We start from the raw sequence: 18,452 nt of genomic DNA on the forward strand, positions 1-18,452 counted from the left end.
AGTTGCTAGATTAATTTTTTTGGTGCTAATCGAGTTATAAAAGTGCTAAATTGGCAACACTCGTCAAAAGAGAGAGAGAGAAACAAAATTTAAAGTAGAGCAAAATATGCAAATAGTAATATTAAAGAAATGTTACAATTTTTTGGAAACAATAGTGGATTTCTCATAATTGAATGAATCAAATTATAAGAATTTTCAGTACTCCATAATCTACAATTCATATGAAATTTATTATCGAGTAAAAGTGGAAAATTACTATGAAAACATACGAATATTAATATATTGGATTTGAGGACTCTATCTGATAACTAGACCTCGGATTTTTGCATATTTTTTATGCTTTATCCGATTGGACTCAAATTTTGTATTTAGGCGTTTCATGCTTTAATTGATCGATATTTGGGGTCATGTCAAAAATATGCAAAAAATATGCAAAAAATATGCAAAATATATGCAAAAAATATGCAAAATATGCAAAAAATATGCAAAATATGCAAAAAATATGCAAAATATGCAAAAAATATGCAAAATATGCAAAAAATATGCACGGTATGCTAGGTCGATATGCGTTAAATATATGCAAAAAATATACAAAATATGCATTGTCGATATGCAAAATATGCAAAAATATGAAAAATATGCAAAAATATGCAAAATATGCAAAAATATGCAAACATATGCAAAATATGCAAAAATATGCAAAATATGCAAAAATATGCAAAATATGCAAAATATATGCAAAATATGCAAACATATGCAAAATATGCAAAAATATGCAAAATATGCAAAAATATATAAAAATATTTAAAATATGCAAAAATATGCAAAAATATGCAAAAATATGAAAAATATGCAAAATATGCAAAAATATGGAAAATATGCAAAAATATGCAAAATATGCAAAAATATGCAAAACATATGCAAACATATGCAAAATATGCAAAATATATGCAAAATATGCAAACATATGCAAAATATGCAAACATATGCAAAATATGCAAAAATATGAAAAATATGCAAATTATGCAAAAAATATGCACGGTATGCTAGGTCGCACTATTAAAGATAGAACTTTGAAATTTTGCACATATATTATTATTACTCCTAGGATGTTTGGTATTGGAAATGGGATATATCGGTCCACGTTTTAGTATATCGCCATATAACGGTTAAATATGTTTGCATGTTTTATACATATATTTAGCAATTTTTTCATAATGCCCCAAAAATCTAACAGTTGAACCATGAAACGCATACATACAAAATTAGATTTTTATAGGTTAAAAATAAAGAAAGCACACAAATTCGAAAACTACCATGAAAAATCTTGTTTTTTTTTTTTTGATTAAAATAATTGCATATCTGAAATATGTTGCTCATATTTTGCATATTTTTTGCATATTTCTCGCATATCGACCTAGCACACCGTGCATATTTTTTTGCATATTTTGCATATTTTTGCATATGTTTGCATATTTTGCATTTTATGCATATTTTTGCATATTTTGCATATTTTTGCATATTTTGCATATTTTGCATATGTTTGCATATTTTGCATATATTTTGCATATATTTTGCATATTTTGCATATATTTTGCATATTTTTGCATATTTTGCATATTTTTGCATATGTTTGCATATTTTGCATATGTTTGCATATTTTGCATATTTTTTGCATATTTTGCATATTTTTGCATATTTTTGCATATTTTAGCATATATTTTGCATATTTTTGCATATTTGGCCTATATTTTGCATATTTTATGCATATATTTTGCATATTTATTGCATATCGACCTAGCATATTTTGCATATTTTGCATATATTTTGCATATTTTTGCATATTTGGCCTATATTTTGCATATTTTATGCATATATTTTGCATATTTATTGCATATCGACCTAGCATATTTTGCATATTTTGCATATATTTTGCATATTTTTTGCATATTTTGCATATATTTTGCATATTTTGCATATTTTTTGCATATTTTGCATATTTTTTTGCATATTTTGCATATTTTTTGCATATCTCGTGCATATGCAAAATATGCAAATATGCAAAAAATTAAAAAATATGAACCCTTCAAATAATTCTAAATCCTTTGAAACGAATTTGTGTCCAATCAGAATTTCGATATCTTCATTATTAAAAAATATGCAAATATGCAAAATCCGAGGTCTACTGATAACATATGAGCGACATTTTTTGTAAAATATTTGCATGTCAAAAAATCAAGTTAAGAAAATAAGGAAAAACATTAAGTACAAGGCTTCGAGACAGAAGGATTGATTTGACTAAAGTTATTTCTAAAATATCCTGCAGTAGCCGCAAACAAAGATAGAACATTTTTTCTTAATGAATTGTGGGGTCATCAGGAAAAAATCATCACACTATAAGTCAAAAACTTGACTTTGTCCTTATGGACATTTATTTTCAAAAATAATTCCCCACACTATGACCATAAGCTCCATGCTGTCAAAAATTAACTTAACTCATTACACCATCCCTCCATTTTTTTTTTAATTTACACTCGCTCTCTGGACGCCTATAAACAAAATGTCCAAAAAACATGCAAGTGAATAATGTTGATGATGACGTTTAAATGGACTTGCTTTTATTTTGTTTTTGTTTGTTTTCATACCTAATATTTATTTTGTTTCTCTCTGTTCTTTTCGTTTATCTTACAGATTGTTTGTGGCAGTATTGTGTAGTGGAAACTGTGATCGCGGAGTCCGGTCGGTACATGTGCTCCAGCAATAAAAAGTGAATCATCTCCACACATCTGGGCAAAGCAAAAAAAAAAAAAAAAACCCCAAACAAACCGAACTGAACTGAATTCACCATAACAAGTAATTAACCAGTGCAGTAAGCAGAGCAGAGGCAGGCCGGCGACAGAGCGCCAAGCGTACAACAAACAAAAACATTGTTGTTTTTATTTTTTGCCTTAACTGGAACCGCTGCTGCCTGAGACGATCTGTGTTCAACATCATGGCAGTAATCTACAGGTAATTCAACTAAAAGCACAACTGAAGCGCGATAATAATATCAAACCAACAAAATTGAATTGTAAAATAAAAACCATTAAAACCGATTTAATAAAACAAAACATCAACAACAACTAAAAATCAAAGTTGATCCGTAAAACCGGATTAGTCGAAAAAAGGTGTTAATTCACACAGCATAAACCGAAAAGAAAGGTATTGAAAAAAGTGCAGTCATGAAAACGAAAACTTTACGCGTGCAAATAAGACTCTAAAATCCTCCAAAATATTAAATAACTTCGATATTGTCTGCGATCATTCATTAATATGCCTGAAAGGTTGTTTTCGGAAATAGCAGCTATGTTGTAATCGGTGATAGTTTGTCGATCCATATGTTAATATCTTTTTTGCGGGTGTTTGATACCGATTTTCACTTCAACGAAAGTAACTGAGAGGAGACCAACCCATCGACGGTGCATGAAGACGACGGACGGGCACGTCGTCCGTGTTCTCATTAATATTTGACAATAGTCGGTTTGTTTACGATACGATAAGAGCCGTTATTACAATTAGTTGTTGTTTTTGTTGGAACACTTTATATGGCAGTACATGACGATGTTAATTGTCAATTGTCGGAGAGATATGACGTACAGAAATGTGCAAATTGTGGCACAAAGACGTCAATACGAACATTTGTGAATTAATAATATTAAATGTATTGAATTACCAAATTTGGTATTAAATGCTGTGTTCAACTTCATTCGCCTGGTTAATAGATATTGTTTGTAGATTTTAAACAATTGAATTGATATTTTATCTTAATGACTTTTCTCAAAACATCAGAAAATTAGGCGAATTTTTTCCTTATTCTTTATCCATTTCATTTTGTGATAAAAGGAACAACAACATGATAGATTTCTAATCCACATTTCTCAAAACATTTTCATTTGTATACCGATCGTCATATCATGACTAGCTCCATCGATTTATCAATGTGTGGTCGTCCATCCATTATACTTTTTAGTCGCAGTTATATACCAATCATCATGGTCGAGTCAATGTTAACACCTCTTACAATAGGTGTTAACATTGGTTAATATTTTGGGGATGGAATGAACCGAATTTGTATAGGCCACAATATTGACCCGAGCATGATGATATTTTACACGGAGAAGAAATGAGCGACGAAGAAGCTGGCTATATGGAATATCAACCAATATTTAGCGGGTGTAATGGACCAAGACTTTTGTGTCAACAATAATCTCGAGGTTTACACATTCAACTTTTGTAAGCAACTCTGCAGACTTCTTAGGAGAGAGATGTATGAAAAGTGACAAGGGGTACGAATTTCAAAAGAGAATCGTAAAGAGCAGCAGCAGAGTTGCTTAAAAAAGTTGCATGTGTAAAGCCAGAGTATATAAATGAGTGATGGTTCGGATTTAGTCTGATATTAATGCTACTTATGTGGGAGAGGTACTAAAATTTGTAAAGTGATCCAATCTTGCCATTACCACATTAGAGAATGCAAATAACGCGTAATTTCGCCCAGGGTGTGAATTTAGCTCCACAGAAAGTTAAAACTCTAATGTTGTCTTGGTATCACATAGTTGGAATATTTCCTTTAACAAGGAATTGGTATTTTATTTAGAATTTCGTGGTTCTATAGATGTGGCTAACAAATAAAAACTCTTCATATTTGATCTACTATGGAGAGTATTCCTCATTAAAATATATGTTTTAGGCCTCAAGTGTCTTTCGACCAAATCAGCTTCAGAAATCTGGTACATGTAATTAAGTTCGAATTTAATCTAGGCTTGGTAAATATAATAGGTTGTGCAAAGGTTGGATCCAATCGGAAATTCCATTCTCCTAATATTGGATTTGAAAATATTGAAAATGTTGACCATTTGTGGGGGAGGTACCAGAAAGAGTGGACCGATATTCCTCATCTTCGAACTTGAACTAAATTTGCAATGTTTGGATGAAATCGGTTACTCTCTTCGAGAGTTATCGTGCGCACCAGCCGGCCAAGACAAACAAATGAATTCGAAATTGTCTGAAACGGATTTGGTCCAAAGAAACATTGGGTATAAAACCAATATTTCAATGATGCACATTTTTGCCATATCATAGGCTGAGGGTAAAAAATAACCAATATCGGACCATTATCAGTCCCCATTATCTTACTTTTTTGTTATTTTGAAGATTTCCGTCATTTTTTCAACGGAGTTGGCTCTAATTGGATATTTTGGGATCTTATCAAAATTTATGAATATCGTTCGATTTATATTTATATTTTTGGTTCTAGCCTGATTTCCCAACTAAAGTGTTTGTAGTTATACCCTACACAACTATGTTGTCAGGGTATTATAGCTTTGTGCAGCCACAAGAGTTTGTAAAGCCGCGAAATATTGCTCCTAGACCCACCTTTAAGTATACCGATTGTCATATCTCGTCTAGCTGAGTCGATCTAGACATGTGTGTCCGTCCGTCCATTATAATTTGTAAACACGATACAGGCCACAGTTATGGACCAATCTTCACGAAATTTTGCATGTAGGATGGGTTCTGGCCAATGAAGACCCCTATTGTTTTTGGTAAAAATCGTTTAATATTTAGGGGATGAAATGGACCAAATACTTAATTTTTGTCCGTTTTTCTGGTCGCTCTGGAGGTCGAAATTATGGCCCAAACATCGCGAATTTGTGTGAAAAATTACAAAATTTGTATGCTATGGCGTATGTATTTACTTCTGAAGGACATATATAACCTAGAAGTTGGCAGTATATCCAAGAGGAGTGGCTGGCCTTTAGATTGATACCAAATATACTCGGATGTGGGAGTTAACCTTAAATATTAAATATTATTATTATATAGTAACCCATTAACACTGGAAGGCGGAAATATAGCGCTGATCGCTTTAAAAATTTTCAAGAGCTTCCAGTTATGGTCAAGGACAACGCCTATAATTTTCCCAAATAAAAATTTTGGATGAAGTCGATTTAGCCGAAAATCACAACACAAACTGGTTTTTATTTGTTATTGGTATAATTCGCCGTGACATAATCCTAAAAAGTCCCGAATGATTTTAGGTATGTTGAATGTCCATCAAATTCCATATTTCCACCGAAGTTGTGTAACTAGGCATTCTGTGCTATTGCAGGTTAAGAAATATTTTTGCAAATATATTTTGATATAGGTTTATGTTTTGACATAGCCTCCATATAAAGGCCCCGCACCTAGATATTGTCAAAAAAAGTCACACTATTTTAAACCTGGCGAAAGGTCGACATTCCTCATCATTGCATAAAATCCGATAACCCTGTTGTCATTTAAATGTATATTTAAGGGGCTAAAATTAGTTTTATGTGACAACAAATCTTAAAAAATACGATTATCAAAAAGTCAAAAAAAGTATTCCCACCTTTGTTTCGATTTAATTTATTAAATTGTTCAGTGATATATTGCTGTCACTTGATCAACGCCTGCATTAGTATAATTCTTAAAAATATACGCTATAAATATATATATATAAGCAAAAATCACATAAAAATATAATTTATTTTAGCATCAAAGGCACATATTTTATAACTTTATTCAGTGATATATAGCTGTCATTTTGGAACAATGCACCATATGCGTAATTTTCTTTGTGATACTGAAAAAGAAAAAAATAAATAAAAATAATTTTAATACAGAATATTGACTTCGACCATGTACAAATTAAAATTACTCGATAAATTTTTGGACGTGGTCCAATAAAAAATGTATTCACCTTTATATCGGTCAAGATAGAAATAATTGATTATATTATGTTCTATATGATTAACAGCTGTCAGTTACTTAGTTCAATGATCGTTCCATTAAAAAAGATATTGATGAGATGTTCTCTTTGAATTATATATTATGGAAATATCATTCAGATCGGAATAAATTTATGTTTTGACATCCGGGGGAGGTAATTTTTTAAAAAATATTTTTTATTATGAATTTCCTATTAAATATGTATCTATTCTATTGAAGTGTCTATATTTAAATCATCTGGAATTTTCAAGAATTTATACTAACTCAAATAAAATAATAACCAGCCATTACTTTGTGGTGAGTTGTTGTACACATCCACATGAACATTACCGCAACAAAAATATGTAGTTTCTGTATTCATATAATGCAAATAATTATATTTAGTAAACTATTTTAGTTAATATTCATAATTAACTAGTTTATCTCCCCTCCCCCCCAAAAGTGGTAATTAAAACTTCTGTTTCTTTCGAACGATTCTAATGAGCGTATTTGTTAATGTTTCTAATGTACACTCAGGTGTGTGTACGCTTGAATGTGTGTACTACTTATTCACATGTTAAAAACTAAATTGTTTTGGCTTTTTATGTTTACGTTTGTGTTGTTGTTGTTTTTGGTTTTTGCAAATACTGATGAATGAAATTTACCCTCTATCTTGTACCGGAAAGCAAACTAAATTATTCCACTAGATTTGTTCATACTCTCATACACACTGAGGTGAGATGAGTGAGTCCATGATTGTGTGTCGATTTGTTGAATGGGAATTTCCTTTGGGCAAAATAAAGGAAATTCTTGTTTTGTTCAAATCTGACCGATTGATGGGGTACAGTACTTCGGTTCTAATGGATTGCCCAATTTGATTGAACATTGTAATATTTTTACCAAACCTGCATTAAATCCAAAAATAGGGTCTATAAGGTAATTTCAACTGGTACCTTCCTGTCGGCCGTATTGAGTCCAGTGTAACGGGAGTTAGATTTCATTTAATTTTTTTTCAGTTCGGACAATATGGTAATATTGGTGGAGAAACAATACTTTAACCTTTCCACTGCGATTAATACCTCCCTTGTATATAATTCCGTCATGACAATCCCCCCTTCTGTAGGGTATTTCAAAAAATCTCTCATTAGATACACTAATTAACTGCAATAAATTTTCAACAAACAAATAAGTTTCATAAAAAAGGTGTTGCATGATTACATTTCGATGAAATGGGGATTGCTGAACGAGGGAGAGTGAGTACACGGGTATGTTAGCTTTTTCATTTTGCTTTTAGAAAAAAGCAAACAACAACTTACACACAATAAACGTTCTCGTACGTATGTATATCTGCAATCAGATGCTTCATTTGATTTGAAATATTTATACAAATAGCAAAAAGGGGGGGGGGTTTACCCTTATTCTCAGAATTTGTTCTTGTTATGTGTGTAGGAGAACATTTTTTTCTTTTACTAAACACAGATGTTTATGTTTAGACGTGCATGCAATTAAAATCGAAACAAAATGCTTAGTACAAATTATACTAAGGGAAATTCTCTGGCACATCTTTGAAAAAAAGTTTCGAATTTAATGTGCTATGTTATTGTTCTTTATTTGTTATACACTTTTCGCACCTATTTCAAACGTTGTATTCGCACCTATATGGTTGTATTAGGTAGAGGTGACAACATTTTCACATAAACAAAATTTCAATTTCCGGTTTGAGTCTTTTGCCGGAATTAGCATATTGTTTAATTTTTTACATCGATGAAGACAAATGCTAGATGGAGTAGTGAAACTGTACCCTGTATAACCAATGGTATTTGTAAAAACATACAATGGTATTTGGACGGGAACATACATTTCTAGAAGATCTATCGTTAATTTTTAAAGTTTTTTAATTATCAGCAAATCTTACTCTACGATATCGGGACCCAATGGCCAAATATTAGAAAAAAATAATATGTAGAACGTTTCATTTTGCGCCAGGTTTGCAATTTATGATGTGTGACTGTTTGTGTGGGATATTCCAGAGATGATGGACTTATATAGCCGATATTTCAATAAATCTATGGTTAGCATATATGTATATTAAAGTCTCCCAAGTTTAGACCACATAGGATTTACATTTCCTTTATATAATACTAGGGGATTCGGCAATATTGTTAACAATATTGTTAAGGAATATTTTAGATTCACTTTTCTAAGTTTTATTTATTCCCTAAAAAAATTTTGTGGGTAAAAATATCCATACAAATTGTTGGTGTGGATAATCTTTTTATATATCCTTGCTGTATGGAAAAAACCGAAAACCGACTAAAATCAATCCATACACTGCAATTCTGCACCTATGCTAAATTTCATTTTAATCGGCAGATTTTGAGGCGTTTGCGTACTATGGGACAAATTTATATAAATCGATTTAAAGCAAACTTGCACACGTTATCCGTTATTTGACACCCGCAAACTATTTGGTGCACAATTAACTTGAAGTTTGTCGAAAATATATGAAATCTATGTATTCTAGTCGCAATTTGATATCTTCTGCAACATTTCTTGTTTATCGGACAAACATTAGTACATTTTACATCATTTACTTCTATGGGAGCTATATGTAAATCTGAACCGATTTCAACAAAACTTGGCACACTTATGGCTATACTAACATCAGTACAATGTACAAAATTATCTGCCAATCTTCGGGTTTTAAGTGCACAATTTACATAAAATCGGAAGGAAATATATTTGGGAGCTATTTCTAAATTAGAACCGATTTTCACTAAACCTGACACACATCATTCTAGTCTTTATTGAGTACGCTATGCTAAATTTCGTGCAAATCAAAATAAATATAGGGTATTTTTGCGCACCATTTACAAAAAAATCTGACGAAAATATATATGGGAGCTATATCTGAATCTGAACCGATTTTCACGAAACGTAGCACACACTATTCTAGACTCAATTTAGTGCGTTATGTCAAATTTTGTGTAAATCAAAAGATATATAAGAACTTTGGTGTACGATTTACATCAAATTGGACGAAAATATATTAGGTTGGTGAAAAAGAAATCCATTATTTTTATATGAAATGTAGGACTTTATTTAACATGCTTCGGAATGTCCGATTTGGGCCAATTATGCACCGTTTTGTTGTATGATTTGTTGCCATTTTAAAGGTAGCTTCATAATGCCTCTATCATAGAAGTCCTGCTCTCCATTTGCAAAAAAACTCTAGAAGTCAATTTTCACAATCATCCCTAAATACCAATTTTTTTATCATTAACGAAATTTTGCAATGCATGAAGAAGATGCCAAGTCCGCATTAAAATTTCCCAACCAAGTTCCCGAAGTTTCCTGTTGTCCAACTCTGGCCGTTTCTGGTTAATTGCTATCTTTAAAGGGTCCAGTTGTTGACAGTAGAGATCAGAATTTAGCGTTTGGCCATATGGAAGCAACTCATAATAAGTAATCCCCTTCCAGTCCCACCAAATGCATAGCAGACCCTTCCTGGCCGTTAGTCCTGGTTTGGCCACGGTTTGAAGTGCTTCACCGCTCCTTGACCACGATCGTTTTCCCCATAGTGTTATCGTATGAGATTCATTTCTCATTTCTAGTCACCATCCGTTTAAGAAATGGGTCAATCTCATTCCGTTTGTCCAAGGCTTCGCAGATGGAAATTCGATCCATCCTATTTTTTGATCATTTCTCCGATTTTATCGACATTTCCGACGAAAAAATAATGGATTTCTTTTTTCCCTAGCCTAATATATGGGAGCTATATCTAAACATGAACCGATTTTCACTAAATTCAAAGGTTCGTCCTTGGACCAAACAAATGACATGTTCCAAATTTCTAAAAAGTACAAAAATTTGTTAAGCTCCTCTGGGACCAAATTTTTATTAGCATTTTTTTAGTGGGAAGATTTGACACCGAATGTATTTTTTAATATTTCATCAAATATTATTCGAATATTATTTTAAATCAAATGTTTATTATATAAAATATAACGAATGCTCACGCGCGAGAATTCGAATGTTTCAATTTACCACGAATGATAAAGTTACAATGAATGAACAAGCATTTGCAATCTCTCGCGAATGTTCGCATTGCACGAAAAATTCACGAACGATAAAACTTCGCTGCAAGCGTCGTCGATTCATTCATTCGCGAGCATTCCTTGCTGAAGAACATTCTTTTGAAAAACTAAAAAAAAAAACAAATGTTCGCGAATGCTCGCGAGCACTGTTAAAAACAATAATATCATAAAAAAAGTAATCACACACACAACGAATGAATGTGTGTGTAGCAGAAAGTGTGTGTAATAACCAAACACATGTCCAAAAACTATTGAGTTCACAAACGTTTGTTGTTGGTATTCTTGTTGCTGTTTTAAGCATTCGCGAGAATTCAGGAATGTTTGTTTTCATTCGCGAGAGAAAGAAAGAATTTCAACCACCAAACGAAACGAACGATCGTTGTTGTGTGCTCTCACGCGTTTGTTATGTGTGTGCTAACATTCTTTGGCGAATGCTCGTTTGGTAAAAAAAATTATCGCCTTAAATTCATTCGTAAAATGAGCACAAAACTAAGAGAATGTATTTTAATTCATTCGCGAGCGAATTTTTGCGCACCCTGATAAAAAGTTTAGTTTTGCTTTTGGCCTTCGAATTAATGTCTCTACATTAGTTGTATTGTTTTTTTTATCAGCTTAAATCCATAGGATCTACCTGATAAACTTCATACAAAACTTAAAACGAACTTGTAATACCGGCCCTTAGTCACCCACTAAAGTAGAAAAGTAAATCGTTTCTTTAAGAATCTGTTTTTAGTTTCTAATGAAAAAACAAAACAGAAATAACAAAAATGAAAGTGTTTATACGTTCAAAGCAAAAAGCAAACATTTATTTCACACATGAATCAGTTCGCTGTCGAAGTAAAACAACCCTTATCTGAATCAACTAATTGCTTCTCCGTAAAACATTCATACGATTTATTAAAATAACTCTATGAAATGTGATAAAACAATGGATTTATTCTCACGTCCATATGTATGTACATTGACATACATTCATATACATACATATGTTCCAAATAATATGACAAACATTTGTATACATTTATGAACAGCATATAAAACGCTATCTGAAATACGCAGTAAGCAACAAACGCCATAACAAAAACAAATTTTAGGTCTCCAAAATTTAGTTGTAATGTGGCATTCAGACACAATAACTGGCTATTCGTCGTCTCAGTGTAGTGACGATAAAAATCAATTCTAGACAAAAAATCGAAATTTAAGCGGCAATTAAAATTCAATTCAAGTATTTTTATGTATTTTTCTTTTTTGTTAAAACTTTTTTGCTAAATGTTAATGCAAACATGTTTTTGTTTTTTATTTTCGTTTCATAAAACCTATCCACAACAACAATAATCGTGTGACGTATCCTTGGCACTGACATTGAATTGCGTGAATCATCATCATTTTTTATCCGTCTGGCTATACCTGTGTGTGCGTGTGTTCTCGTGCGTTTGTGGTGTAAACAACAAACAGCTGTTTTATTGCCTTAGCTTTGGCAACACTGTGCTCAGCCGGTACTATTGCAAATCGTCCCACATTTCCGGTCCAAACAAATCAAATTCAGCCCGGCAGCAAATCACCTGGTAATAGAGTCATGCATCCAGCTTTTGCAAATGCCGGTCGTACTCCCGGTTTGGAAATCTGGAGAGTTGAGGTATGTTTTCTTATAAAGCATTGTTCTTTTTCAAATATTGTATTTCTTTATTTGTATTTCATTATATGACGTGTCATGTCATAAATGACGCATGTCAATAATGCAATGACCACTTGAAGTGGTGGCAGTGGTGGTTTCTATTTAGAAATTGTATTTAAGAATGTCTAATTTAAACGTTGTGGTTATTTGCAAATGATATTAAAATGAATCCATATTTACAGTGGAACTTCTCTATAAAGAATTGGGATCTCTAAATGCGAACTAGTTCAAAGGAACTATTCTGCAAAAAAGGAACTATTCTTTCGTTCACATAGTTCATTTTGATCCAATCGTTCACCTATATGTTACTAATAATCAGTACAGACCCTCTAATTACTTGTCCAGATTCCCTTCACCGTGGGTTGTGTTGTGGTGTTCGGCTTTCGACTCGAAAAGTACAAATAATTAAGTTTTCGGTCCACTTCATCCGAAAAATTATTATCTGATCATCACCTAACATTTTAGCCGTTGTCCTTGACCATAACTGGAACCTCATGGAACATTTCAAATCGATCAGCGCTATATTTTCGCCCTGAATACATAAGCACCTGTAAATATTTAAGTGTAACTCCAACATCCGAGTACCTACGACAATGTAATTGGTATCAATTTAAAGGCCAACCACTCCTCTTAGATATACTGTCAACTTCTCGGGTCTATGTCCTTCAGTGATAAATATATACGCTATAGAATACAAATTTTGTCATTTTTTCACACAAAAGTTAGGGTCCATTTGACCCGCTAAATATTGATATATAAATTGGGGCTGCACAAAGCTATAATATCCTGACAACATAGTTGTGTAGGGTATAAAGAACAGCTTCAGGAACAAGATTGCCCAACTCTAAAAAAAAGTAAAAATGTTGTTAAATTAGACCGGGTCGAACGTTTTATACCCTCAACCACATGTACAGTCGAATTCGGTTAAGTGAAAACGCCTAATTTCAGAAAAAAAATTTCTCTTAAGCAGAATTTTCAATGAAAAGAACTTCGGATAAGCGAAAATCGCTGCGCTTAAAAAAAGTTTTCAATCAATATCTTAAAAATCGTTAAATTTATAAATCATATTATAAAATGAATTGAGTAAGAACTTGTATTTTCGTAGACATTTGAGTGGATGGTTGGAAAAATGTGAAACAAAGTTTTATGGTTGCACATAAAAATTTTAATGAATGTCGTCGCCCTTACAAAAATTATATTTTTTTCTCTTAAACGGTGCTCGTTTTATATATATTTGTGTTTTTGCAATAAAAAAGTCTTTCTCTTATACAGATTTTCAATTAACCGGTTATTCCTTTAAGGGAACCCCACCCATTCTCGATTTTAATTTTTCAAGATTTTCAATGAGCTGGTAAATCAATACCAATGCTTGTTAAGGTTTGTAACTTTGCACATACATATATATTTGAAGATTTAAAAGAGAAGAAAAATAATTTACAACAAATTTTTGTTATTGTTTTGTTGTTGTTTTTTGTAATTAAAGAAAAATCTTTATTTTTGATGGCGGGCATGATAACTCCTCACTGGAACATCGGAATCAGAAAATTCCAACGGTGTTAGAAAGAGTACATGTCTGACTCTCGTATGAACTAGGATTATTGACTTCGCTCTAAAATTAACAAAATGGTGGACCTTTGAAAAAATATTTGTGGAAAATCGCCAATTTTTTACCAAAAACCAAGTTAAAAATAAGGAAGATCTTCACCGACTGGCTTTATCCTAGTTCATACGATAGCTATACACTCACAGAGAAACGTGTAAAAATTTGAAATCGATTGGGTTAATAGTTTTTGAGTTATCGTGCCCGCCATTCACAAAAAAATGTTTAGAGAAAAACGCGTTTCAAGTTTGAGAAGCCCTTCAGCCGTCAACTGATGCTGACACAATAAATCGGCTATATCTTCAAGAGTTCTTGAGATTTTCACTTGAAATTTTGTAGGGACATTTATTAATTAGTGTAGATTCGAATTATATCAACAAAATTTTTGACCCCGAGAATGGGGGGGTCCCCTTAAGCGAAATATTAGTTTAACATTTTTAGTTTCAATTAACCGATTTTTTCAATAAACTGGCGTTCGCTTATCCGAATGCGACTGTAACATCAAATAAAATGCTCAGCCGGACATGGTGTTATACTGCACTGGAGCGGACAATTGTGGGATAATCATACAAATAATATTACAAAACAGTGGATCTATGTCGACTATGTTTTTCAGACATATTTTTAAACCACTTTTTTTCTTAGCAATCAGCATTGATGACATATTTTCCTGAAATGTCAAACTACCCAAAATTCGTGTTACCATTATATGGAAGATACATCTAAAGATGGGTCATTATTGTACAAAATCCATACATATACAGCATATACAGCTGGATCGTAAGTTTCTGATATTGATAAATGTCAGAAACTTACGATGGAAATGCACGGCTAGCGTTATAGTAGGGTAAATAGGGGCATTTGGCTAAAATGGTGTCGTAGTATATTTAAATTCAGACAATTGTCATAAGTGTTTGTACAATAGACACGATCCACCAATGGTGTACCATGTGATCGGTACACCACTGGTGGTTCGTAACTACGATACAAACATTACATGCTGGAATGTCAAATTGAAGCCATTCATAGTAGGTTAAATAGAGGCATTCGGCTATAATGGTGTCATATTATATTAAAGTTCAGACAATTGTCGTTAGATGGCACCTAGAGTTTGTATCGTAGGCAAAAACCGTCGATGGTGTATTGTAAAACATGTGATCGATCTACTATACACCACTGGTGGTGTATACTCTGAATGCAAAATTGAAGCCACTCCTATTGGAAAATGAAACTAGCGCTATTAAAATACTTAAAACGGACTGGGTATTTATATGGCGGCTATGTTTTTCCTTCTAGAAACCCGAATCGAATAGGGGCACTCGTTTTAAATTGTGGCATATTATATTTTTTGTTTAGAAACGTTGTCGTCAGCACACATTTCTACCCTCCGAAACAGAAAATGTAAATTACAGTCACTTCGGTTTCAAAATGGGGCATTGCGGCCTTCGCAATATCATAAATGCGACTGTGTCGTTATGTAGGGTCTATACTACACCGTAGCAATTTTACCGATTTAAAGAATACTTGATACATTTTATTCAGAAGTCTATGCAACATCCAGAATCAATCGAACAAACGTAGGCACGAAGAAGTATCTGGTAGAGAATTTCCTTCTATATAATTTGAAGGAAGATATGGATAACTTCTGCCGTCTACGTCCTTCGTTATTGGCGTTAGAGGGAAATAGGCTAAAAGGGTTAACACCTAGGGTTACGGACAACTTGATGTTATGTGTACGTTATGAGTTCGAGGTGGATTCCAATGGGTTAAAAATTTGGCTGGCCAATTGCCATGGATATACCCAAGGGTTATTTCGAGGGATTCCCCAATGTTTAACGTACGGAGAACACCTCAAAGCACTCTAAAATGTCTGGAGACCTGCAGAACTCAATGTTGAATCTCAAAATGTTGTGGAAAGCGAGTTATTCCCAAGGTTTACAAATTCCTCAAAGATTGGTGGAAGACAGTTCATGAAACTTCCTTGTGGGTTAATAGAAATAAAATGCAATGATTACGATTGCATCGAAATTATTGTCAAAGGTTTGATACTTTTCGGATCTGACATATATGGACTTTTCAAAAACTTTTGGAGAGCCCTAGGAACCAAATAATAACGGATACCTCTAGTGGGTTCCAACTGCAATACATACCCTCAATTTAGATCTGTTCAACACTGCTTTAATTGTAGACTTTGAGCTACCTTCCTTACTGTATATATATCGATGCTGCCCTCGATTTGTTTAAAACCGCGCCATTTTTTGCCATAATCTTCATATGGCGATTATGATAATGCTGCAAAGAAAATCTAACATCGTTTTCTTAATGTCGGAAGCCACAAAAAGTTTGAATCGGCAGGTCTTAATATAGTTTCTACTAGGTTTAATTAATGTCATACGTTATACTGGGTGGCAATTAATCCAACCCCCTTATAGTACTGGAACTCTCTCTCTCTCTCTCTTTAAATGACTTGTTTTGTGCGTAAACTTTTCTTAAATAACACAAAATATATCTAGAATTTCAAGCTTCCCAACGGAGTATGTATTGTAATTGAACCTATCTATGTTTTTTCCATCAGGAGAAATATTATATATTCAAGATTGCAACGATAGACTTAATAAGTTTACCATTAAAATAATTGCCATCATTGTCAGTCAGACACCACAATGTAAATCCTTAGTACTGTGCAACACGTTGCAGTAACATTGAATGCTTAAAAAAAGTAGAATTGGGGCACCAATGAGACACTCGAAAGACACACACATATACACACTCACATATATGACAATTGGCAAACGCATAGAGGCGCACATCCTGGACGCTTACATGACATTTAATAAAGCTGGCTGGCCGACCACCATCAGGACATTACCATTGCAGTAAATCGGATTTTAACAATAAATACGCGAAAATGGACATAAACAACGATCAGACTGCTGCAGAGGACAACCAAAATGGTTGAGGATAATTTTAAAGGACAATGACTGAGTAAAATGGTAGAGGAGAGAGTGGTGAGGGTGAGAAAGAAGTGAAGAAGGTGAAGCAGTAGAAAATTTTAATGGTGTGTGTATTTGGTAAATGTTGTTTCGTTTCGCTACGTTTCGGTCATCAAGAATCCATGGTCAGCAGTCAGTTTAATAATTTACTCAAGTTTTTAATTTTTTTGTTGTTGCTGCGTTTCTTTCAATTTTTTACTTCATTTTAATGGTCACTTAATGTCCATATGTGCAAGTGTGATGCGTGCGTGTGTGCGTTCGTGTGTGCTTGCATTAATGCAGAAAAATAGCCAACATCAGTGTAATGTAATTGTTTACATGTGTGCCACTCAACAAACGCTTAAGGATATCCGTTACGGAACCTCCTTTTTGCACACACACACACATTATAGCCTCCATTACCCCCCGAACTCTCATACGTGAAGATTATCTGGAGACCTAAAATAGATACATGACATTATCCGGATATAAATCTTTAGATTCACAAAACAACAACAACAGCCACAACAACAAAAACTGTCGACTATTGACTGTAATAGTCTTCTCACAGTCAGGAAATAATCATGCATGAGTGTATCGATTAGGGATGCCAATTGGAGGTTTATTTTACGTGAAATAGTGGAAACATGACTTAGTATGTGTATGGCTGGTCTGGTACATTCGATTTTCGGTATTTTATAGGCTTTAACCATATTTTCCCTCCTATTTAGTTTCAATTTTTAATCTCCAGAGTTTGAAAAACTCCTCCAAATAATTGTGCCCAAAAATGGTACTGTTATATTTTTGGTATTTTTTTTTATATTTGGGTAAATTCGGCTAGATGGAAAAATGTTTTATATGGGAACTATATCTGATTTTTTTGTTCAAAACATGGACCCATATCGAAATAGTTCTGCAAACATTTTTCACGCCCGGAATACCAAATTAGAGCTAATTATCAGGAAAATGCGGCATAAAATTGTCGAGGATGGACTTTTATATTGGGATCCATGTCAAAACATTTTTCACTCAACAAGAACCGGAAATCTGGCCAAATTACAGCCACTTGAGTTGTAAAATGCAGCCAATACTTCTATAATACCAAACAGTAAAGTTCACAAGTCGGACGGGGCCGACTATATGATACCCTTCACCACCTTGGGTACATACAAGACATGCTAATATATACAATATCCTGTAGATTGAACAGGTGTTGGATCTTTGGAGGACCATTGAGATGGAATCGGGCGAAATTAAATATTATATGACATCTACATAGATATTTAAACCAATTAAAAACCTCCATACACATACCATCATTGAGCAACCGTTGCAAACAC

General features: G+C 33.2%; 2 protein-coding genes across 2 annotated transcripts in view; both read left to right on the plus strand.

The window, feature by feature from the left end:
- Window positions 1-17,779, plus strand: part of LOC133336253 (ATP-dependent RNA helicase abstrakt-like) — a 42,368-nt gene extending 24,589 nt beyond the window's left edge. The window contains exon 3 of the mRNA XM_061544535.1: window positions 17,769-17,779. The gene's annotated coding sequence lies outside the window, so the exon portion shown is untranslated. The remainder of the gene's footprint in view (window positions 1-17,768) is intronic.
- Window positions 2,941-18,452, plus strand: part of LOC133336254 (gelsolin-like) — a 39,329-nt gene continuing 23,817 nt past the window's right edge. The window contains exons 1-2 of the mRNA XM_061544537.1: window positions 2,941-3,009; window positions 12,321-12,501. Of these exons, the coding sequence (XP_061400521.1) occupies window positions 2,993-3,009; window positions 12,321-12,501 (198 nt within the window). The 5' untranslated portion in view covers window positions 2,941-2,992. The remainder of the gene's footprint in view (window positions 3,010-12,320; window positions 12,502-18,452) is intronic.

Source organism: Musca vetustissima, unplaced genomic scaffold (assembly GCF_032173495.1).
Source record: "Musca vetustissima isolate MV318-11 ecotype Yass unplaced genomic scaffold, APGP_CSIRO_Mvet_v1 utg123146, whole genome shotgun sequence".
In the NCBI taxonomy this organism is placed as follows: domain Eukaryota; kingdom Metazoa; phylum Arthropoda; class Insecta; order Diptera; family Muscidae; genus Musca; species Musca vetustissima.